This window comes from Sinocyclocheilus anshuiensis, unplaced genomic scaffold (assembly GCF_001515605.1).
Source record: "Sinocyclocheilus anshuiensis isolate Anshui unplaced genomic scaffold, SAMN03320099.WGS_v1.1 scaffold472, whole genome shotgun sequence".
Lineage (NCBI taxonomy): Eukaryota > Metazoa > Chordata > Actinopteri > Cypriniformes > Cyprinidae > Sinocyclocheilus > Sinocyclocheilus anshuiensis.
In genome coordinates this window covers 1698752-1708233 of record NW_015557102.1, presented here as the reverse complement: position 1 = coordinate 1708233, position 9482 = coordinate 1698752, and the positions used below count along the sequence as shown (strand labels likewise).

At 39.7% G+C, this 9482-nt stretch overlaps 1 protein-coding gene across 1 annotated transcript in view; it reads right to left on the bottom strand.

The window, feature by feature from the left end:
- LOC107677545 (bromodomain adjacent to zinc finger domain protein 2B-like) overlaps positions 1 to 9482 on the bottom strand; it is an 82215-nt gene that overhangs the window by 37691 nt on the left and 35042 nt on the right. The window contains exon 3 of the mRNA XM_016472473.1: positions 3019 to 3180. Within this exon, the coding sequence (XP_016327959.1) occupies positions 3019 to 3178 (160 nt within the window). The 5' untranslated portion in view covers positions 3179 to 3180. The remainder of the gene's footprint in view (positions 1 to 3018; positions 3181 to 9482) is intronic.

Here is a 9482-nt window from a genome sequence, read left to right as displayed (position 1 = left end):
TATATATATAACGTCAGCACCACCAATTGAATAGTCAGCCGTTAGATCACTAGTCAACTAGTCCTGCATCATGACCCATCCCTACATGGAATGCCACTTTTTCTAATCATATAAGTTGACTGAAGCTAACTACTGTAAAATAGAGAGATATAGTGAAAACTGGAATGGATTTAGTACATGTTAGAAGCCAGAATTTAACCTGCATTATACACATGAGCACCATGGCTCAACTTGTCAGAAGTATCTGCAGTAACCACTAAGCCATGGCTCTGACTAAAACTGGAGCTTTATATTTTATTTCTGTGAAAACAGAACAACAAAGAGTTGGTGAGTACTTGAACCCGAATTTTGCTGGGTACTTGAATCTCAAGAGAGATGAGCTGAAGCTGGAATTACATATTCAAAAATCCAAAATTCTGAAGGGAAAAATAGCAAAAACAAAGGGTCTCCCTTCACCGCGACTCCTCTTGTCGGGCTGCTGAGGAAGTAGAAGAGTGGAAAGCCGTGTGGAATATCAACTGTTAATGAGAGTCTCGTCAGAAAACGACACTGGGCCAAAAACGAAACCAGAGCAGACAGAGTGAATTACAAACAGGAGAGAGTCAGTGGAGCCTTACAAACTTCACAGTTTATAGAGGAGAGGAGGATATTTAAGAGTGTCAGGAAGGATGGAGGGAAAGCTGTGTTATTGTGCCTGTGTGTTCACGTGTGCACGTGTGTTTATGTGAAGGGGGGTGGAGAGTGAGATGACAGCAGTATTAACAAAGGCCTAGTTAATTGGTTGAGATTCATTAATGCAGCAGCTTTTCAATTTGCAGCCAAAACTGTGAGTGCTAAATCCTGGACGGTGTTTTCACATGCTGAACAATAAGTCGGTAATTACGACAGGAGCAAGTCGGTGGCTTTCTTCAGCCCTGACTGCGCCACAGAATGAACAAAACACAAGAGGGAGGGAGAAGAGATGCTTTATCAGATAGAAAGACTATGGACAGTTGGAAAAGCGATTAATATACAAGTTCATCCAAAAATGAAAATTTGGATGAAAATCATTTTTTTACCTACCCTAATATAATTTCAAACCTGTGTTTTCTTTCTTTGGTGAAACACAAAGGTTTCAGGCTCCACAAGTAACCCAAAAAAAGGGGTTTTTAACTGATTCTGGGTAAACATTTAATTTTACATCAGCACTCTTGTTGTTGTTTTTTTGTATCCTATTACTGATTAATTTAGTGAGAAACTTTTCACAGTTCAGTAGGTGAGTGAGCTGAACAATGCAGACTGAATTGTGAATCGATTTTGTTAAGCTGTTCAACGATTAATTGAAAAGAGCGATTCATTTACAAATCAGCCATTGCTAGTTCTGATTCAAAACAGCCACCAGATATGTGACTTAATTTCTTAAATAATGTCAGGAATAAAATGTAACATGGCAGTGTTGCTAGCTTGCTAAAACAGTTTTTCTAATGCAAGGCTAAATTATTTAAAACGTAGTAGCCTATCACATGTTGCAGTGACGCTACAGTGTAACACTAACTTTCAAGGGGTAGGCCTAGTTCATGCAAAAATGTCAATTCTGTCCTCATTTACTCACACTGTGTTTCCAAATCTGTATAACTTTCATTCCACTCTGGAACACAAAAGGAAAAGTTCTGAAGAATGTTCATGCAGCCAGTGTTAATTTCGTCAACGAAAACGACGACGAAAAATATTCGTTAACGAACATTTTTTTCTGTGACTAAGACTAGACGTTGACGAGCTAAAACTAATATCTGATGATAAAAACTATGACGAAATTTTAGCTTCGTTAAAGCTGCAGTCTTTAACTTTTTTTGTGTTCAAAATTTACAAAATTATATAATAAGCGAGTGCACCATGAATCCATTTTCCAAACCGTGTTTTGGCTTGTCCTGAATCACTACGGTACACCTATAATAAGTGTTTATATTCTGACTATTTTAGACTGGTTCGGGTAGGTACCGCTGCGGAGTAGCCCAGTACCTGCGTGATTCGTCATAGACATAAACAGCAGTGTTGCCAAGTCCGTGGTTTTCCCACGGAATTGGGCTACTTTAACACTGTTGCTGCGGGTTGTTTTTAATGTCCGCGGGTTGAAGCGACCCCAATAATGTGATATTTAGACCCTGGAATGCGAATTTTACCGGAGGATCCCTGCTGAAAAAACGTGTATTTTAGTTCATCTTCGGACAATATTTTTGATATCTTCTCATCCTTTTTGTCCATCCACACAACTATAACTTTCACCCATCAAAAAGTTCATAAAGACATCGCAAAAGTAATCCATATGAATGAAGTGGTTTAATAATGAACAGAATTAATTTAGGATTTTATTCATATATAACACACAGAGCATATATAACATCACATATGGTAAATGTAAGCTCAACTGTACTTGCTTGAGATTACATACCAAGCAAACCTTTTAATATAGATTAATAAGTACTACCTTTATGGTGCTTTTATGTTGTTATTTATTTATTGTTTGGCTCTTGACAGCCCCAGTCCTAATTACAAAAAAGAACAGTCTGAACTCTCTGCAAAAATCTCCTTTTGTGTTCCCTGGAAAAAATAAATAAATTTGAGTTTGGAACGACATGAGGAACAGTAAATGATGACAGAACTTTCATTTTTGGCAGAACTATCCCTTTAACAGAACAGAATCTGAAAAGTGAACACTTGTGCCTTATCAGACAAGACTCAATCAGCAGACAAGATTTGCGTTTTATCACGTCACTCAGAGGGGAAAAAAAAGATGCTTCATCAGACAGGAAGAGAGGTCCCTGATGACATCAGTCTCCAATCTGCCGCCAACCACGCAGTCTAAACTTGGAGACAGGCTCAAAGCGTGCCTGTGCGACACTCGGCGGTGTGTGTGTGTGTGGAAATGTGCTGGCATGTGATTGTCCGTGAGTTTTGACTGAGCACTTTTCACACTGTAACAATAAGCAACCCTTGCGTCAGGGCATAAAAGAGCATGTGTGTGCGCGCACGAGTTCTTACCGCATGTGCCGAGTGAGGCCGTGGCTCCGTGGTTCACGCTGCTCTTGGCATTGGAGGCTGCTGTGGATAAGGAAGAGGAGGAAGATGTTGACACAGAGGTGGCGGTGTGGACGGAGGAAGGGGTGGTGGAAGGTGAGGCCAGCCGTTCTCCAGTCTCCATATCTGTCAAACACAATCCAATCGATAATTAGAGCAAGCTCTTGCACGAACACACGGCCTGCCACTCTTCCTTTCACATTTCACTTGCCACGAACAATATTTCTATTTAACACCAGTCAGTCTCCTTCACACACACACACACACACACACAGGTTTGTTTTTGTGAAAAGTGGGGACATCCCATAGGCGTAATGGTTTTTATACTGTACAGACCGTATATTCTATTGCCCTACACCAACCCTACCCCTAAACCTACCCCTTACAGGAAACTTTGTGCTATTTCAGATTTTCAATACACTCCATTCTGGGTGATTTATAAGCGTTTTGAAAAGTGGGGACATGGGGTAATGTCCTGAAAAGTCACCTTCTCCTTGTAATACCTATGTCATACCCTTGTCATTATACAAATTTATGTCCTCATTTGTCACAAAAACGCGCACACACACACACACACGTCTGCTCGCAAAACGAACCAACCCCACGAGCATATTTTTACAGGACCACACATTAACGTCCCGTTTGGGCAGAGGGTTTGTATGGCTTGTCAAGTTAACCGTTCATTCATTGTCGAGACCACCTTCAATTGGATAGAAGGGAGACTGACACGAGCTCACACACTTTCGCGTGCACGCACACGCACCGCACACGCACACGCACACACACACACACACACACACACACACACACACACAAAGTGAGCAGCGCACTGACTATTCACAGCCATTTTACACAGCGTAAATCAAGCGTTCTCACACTTGATGTGCTTAACAGGCAAATTATGCCTTTAACTGTTTCTGTGGAGATTTCACAGTTTGGAGAGACGCATATTAAAAACAGTCGCATGCAGCCAACATATACACACACAAAACCCCACAAGCCTTCTCGAATTTATTTTTCCCTCCTCAAAATATACCATATCTGCACATACTTTAAACGCATGAAAATAAGATTAGCAGCCGTTAGCGTGTGATTCAAGCAGAAAAAACCTGACTGCTGAAGACAAGTTAAACGTTTTATGTGTTTGGAAATCTTGAGCTTGGTCGCATGTCCGCATGGATGCTAATGTCATGAGGAGATTTCGATGGGGGAAGCGGCAGAGAGCGTCACGGTGTAGCACACATGGCTTTGTTATTCTGTCATTATATATAAACACTCGTGGCCTGTCCCCTGAGCGGCTCTCCTTCTTGTATGTCTCTGCTACACACACACACAAACGCACATGCATACACACACCGATCAGATCTCAGAGATGGAAGCGTCCACGGAATATCAACTAACAACCCTCACCTGAGAGCAATGCTGAAACTAACACACACACACACACACACACACACACACACAATGAAAGTGTCTGAATATTGGCGTAAACAGCTGCAGAGGCCACAATCTGCCACTGCGGTTGTTATCCCCCCTTTCTTTCGCTCCACCTGTCCTTCGCTTCCTCGTGCTTCAGATCATCCCTCTATCTCCTCTTTCTAACCATTTTCAGGGTCAAAGGTCACTAGGTCATGACCCTGCGAATTCAAGTTCATGGCAGGTTACTCTAAATGAATGCTAGCTTGAAATTCAGTCGTAAATAACCACCCAAACACTGCTCAGTGGAAAACAATCATTGAATTATACACAGTGCTTGAATATAACTTGGTGAAATTGCTGAGAAGTAAATCACAAATGAACATTCAATCAGATAACACATTCTAACACAGACACAGTAGTAAAAATGTGAAAAGAGATACTGCGAGTCACTTCATTTACAGAAACACATACAGAAAATGTGAAAAAGAAGTTTTCTAAAATGCACAACCATGTCTCACACATAAGATATAAAATATACATACATTTTGAATTATATGTTTAAAATAAGTCATATCATTCAATAGAGTGTAATATGTCTGCATCAAATAATGTTACATTTATAGATTATATCACACTACTGTTTAAAAGTTTGGAGTCATAAGATTTTGTAATGTTTTTGAAAGTCTCCTATGCTCATCAAGGCTGCATTTATTTTATGAAAAGTACAGTAAAACAATAATAAAGTGAAATAACATTACAATTTAAAATACATTAGCAATTTAAAATGTTTTTTATTTTAATATATTGTAAACTAATTTATTCCTGTCATGGCAACATTTTTGGCAAAATTTTCAGCAATTGCAATTTTAAATATTTTTTTCATATATATTTTAATTAATTAATGTAATTATTTATTTATGATCATTTTTAAAATGGAATTTATTCTTGTGATGCAAAGTTGAATTTTCAGCAGACATTACTTCAGTCTTCAGCATCTCATGATTCTTCAAAAATCATTCTAATATGCTGATTTGCTGCTCAAGAATTTCTTATTATTATCATTGTTGAAAACAGTTGTGATATTTAATATCTTTATGGAAACCATGATGAATTTTTTCAGGATTCTTTGATTAATAGAAAGTTTGAACAAAACAGCAATTTAAACAAAAATAAATCTTTTGTAGCATTATAAATGTCTTTACTGTCACTTTTGATCAATTCAATGTATCCTTGCTGAATAAATGCATCAATTGCTTAAAAACAAATCTTACAAACCTCATACTTTTGAATGGTACTTTATATAGGTTATATCATCTACCTCTCTACAGCTATTCACTTAGCGTGATTACCTTAAACATCAACGTTAACAGACGAGGGTCTCAAAATAATTCATAACAACAACAACAACCATGATTACTGCAATAATGGTATGCCAGGGTATTTAAGGATCCAATCCTGACTTAATTATCAGAAATTAAAACAGCTTTAGCATCAGAATTAGTCTGATTTTATAGCTAATTAGCCATCTTCCACTGTGGCACTGGAAGGCAGGCATCATAATCTCCGTGAGCTGCGTAATTAATTTGACTTGGTGCATGCAGCCAATGAGCTTGTTGGAAAAAACAGCAGGTCCCGGATCCTGCGAATGAGTGAATCATATGCTAATCGCGATCCGGGTGCTTTGCAGTATCCGTTTAGTCCATGCAATATGGACGACACCTTCGGTTCTCGAGCCAGCCGGGAGAAACGCGAACTCGATTCCTATGAACGTGCTTCCAGAGAGAGACACTACATAAAGCTGTGTTATTTAATTTAACCTGAAAATCAATCATACACTCCTGAGGCAGTGAAATATACTGCTGAGGTTGCGGTGTTTGGGAGAGTGTGTGTGTGTGATTTAAGTTTCTATGTGTGTGTGTTACTCATAATGCCTCGTATCTGTCTCCAAACGCGCACATGACCCACACTTCTCACTTGTTATGGCCCGTGGTAACAGATGGCCAATGCTAGCCACGCTAATCTGCCAACAGAGTCGTCAGCATGGATCAGTGCTAATCAGAGCGCACCAGCAACCACACCGACACAAAGACTCCATTTTCCTCAACCAGAGCACGCTCAGCACAGGCCCATCACCTTCCCGGTGACCTGCGGCAGGGGAACAGTGACCTTTGACCTCATATCGCTGCTAATTCCCAGCTGCAGCAGCATAAATGCTCATTCCTACAACCGGTAAGTACACAGCACGCGGAATACATGCTATTTTCACAAGGGTGTGAGATTGTGGTTAATGAGTGTCCAAATGCATCCATCTCCCCGGCCTTTATGACTCATTGATTGGTCACAGCGCTGTATCGCCATTGGCTGGAGCAGCTTTTCTGAAGCGTGAGATGGCTTCGCCTGTCGCAAGACACGGTTGCTTGGTGACACTGGCAGTCACACCACCGTCAGTGTCCCAGGATGCACAGAGAGAGAGAAAGAGAGCATGTGCAGCATCGTGTTAAAAACACCAGTCTCTAAATCAAGGAGGGGAGGGCGGATGGTGAGGAGAAATGATATTTGGGCGGTGGCCTGTACAAAGAGGTGTGGGATTCACCTTTCTTTCTTCAGCCGTCTCAGTTGTGAGTGAGAGGGTATTAGATTTTGTGTGTGTGTTTGTGTGTTTGTGTGTGTGTGTGTGTGTGTGTGTGCGTGTGTGTGTGTGAGTGTCCCTGCCACATGGATGAATAATCTAGAGGTCTTAAAGAAAAGCAGGACGGCAGAGTCGGACTGATAAAATTGATTTCCGAGCCCTAAAAGCTGCGAGTTTCTCCACGGCTCCGTGTCCGTTCGAGCAAAATGGGAAATTCTACAACTCCGATCATGACCCAAACCGTCCGGTTTATCCTAACGCAAGGAGACAGATGCCATTGATCACGTCAATGCGCCTTTCCACCGTAACAAACATCACTCTTGTGCTACACAGTATCAGAGAGTTTAAATTTAAAGGATGGGAACGTGATTCAAAGCTGTAATATGTGTATGTGTGTGTGTCTTTGCGTGTTATGAGTAACCAGAGACCAGCAGCTCAACCCACACCCAAACAAAGGGCCCGTGACAGATGGTGGAAAGCTGCATGCTGGGATACTTCGGCCTTTCGTCCGTGAGCTGTTCTGTGGTCCAATGAGGAGTTACCAGATCCGCTTCCACAGCAACACAGATCAGCAGATATACCGAGCAGATCGTCTGCCCAAACAATGCCACACAAACAATGCAAAATGAGACATGATGTCCACACACACACGCATGCACACCGCTGTCCTACATGCGAACATCTCCTAAAATGTCGCACTCTGAAGTGTATGTTAAAGGAAGAATTAACTTGTCTTCATAAGCATAGCGGTCATGCAGTGAAGTGGTGGATTCTTTTGTTCTGATCTCATGATCTCTCAGTCTTCTTAAAGTCAACTGGAAAGCATCACACACATTCCTTTAGGCCGGCTGGTGCTGACACACACACACACACACACACACAAAACACAAGCTGCTGGTCACGCCCACACTTGTGGTTGTTGTAGTGCATATAAAGCAGCTACATTTAGCCCTAAGCCAGGGACGGAACCATTCACACACACAATCTCTTGAAACTTTTTTCACAAACACAAACACTGAACTACTATAACAGCACTGCCCTCTGCCTAGTAAAACAATATATTTATGAGTTTAAGAACTAATAAATCTATCAATTAAGCAGGTTCTGTTTTGTTGTGGCACATATGGACTGTCACATTGAACTGTGGTACTCATAAGAATGATTGAAGTTTGAATTCAGTTTACTTCTATGCCACTTCTACTATGTCCGCTATGCAAACAAAAGCTTTGAAATATATTATTAACAAAATTTTATTACAAAAATTAGAAATCATTATATACATTTTATTTTAATTAAATGAATGAAACTAAAATTAAATTTATAATGAAAAAAGTATACGTTTAAATGTTTTTTAGTATTTATAATATGCTGCACATATACTAATACTACTACTACTAATAATATTAATATGCAAGGCTTTCAGAAAAATATATAAACTTTAAATTTTAATTTTTGTACTATTTATAAATTATATTTTTATGAAAAAATATATACATTATCTTTCAATATATAAGTACATTTATTAGAAAATAACTTATTTTCATAAATAATGTATTTTATTACAATAATCTGCAGAACAAGGCTTTGAGAACATATGTATAAGTATAATTTATACATTTATTTTATAATAGATTATGTATTTTTATAATAATCTATGCAAAGGCTTTGAGAAAATATGTAAATTTAAATTTGTGTGTAAATAAATATGTTGAACAATTTCAGGCAATCGATTTCCTCTTGCAGCTACTTGATACAGGCTTTATCAAATTTCTGGAGCTTGTACATAATTGCTTTCTCACTTGCACGGATGCACTGAAAAAGCCAGCTATGCCATCTGCCCCTCTTCACCCCATCATTTCCTGTTCTCTCTATACCAAGTCATTTGACAATCGTCAAAGTTTAGGAACCACACAAAAAAGTATTTACAGTCTGCGATGAACTAAAAGATCAATGTTAATTTATGAGCTCCATTCCTGTCTACTTAATGACTGCATGACCTCTGTTACAAAACATGAGTCTGACGCACAGATAATCAGCTGGCTGACCACCAATGAGACGTGCATGCTGATTGGTCAGTTCAGAGGAGCGTAAAGAGTCTCACAGGATTCACCGGCATTCTTTGACCTCCGCAAGATCCCAGTGGGACCATTGAGGATCATTAGATGTTTAGCTTGCCACAGCACGTTCAATGTGTGTGTGTGTATATGTTTGTGCTGTAATATAAGAGTGTGCGCAGGTGTCTTACATCCCATCTACAAGCAAGCGATCCAACAAAACTAGATCGTTCTAGTTTTCACAAAAACTACTGATCTAGGTTTGTCACACACTGCAAGTGAGCGGCGATATGCCGATGACACAGTGTTAGAGGGAAAGACGAGAA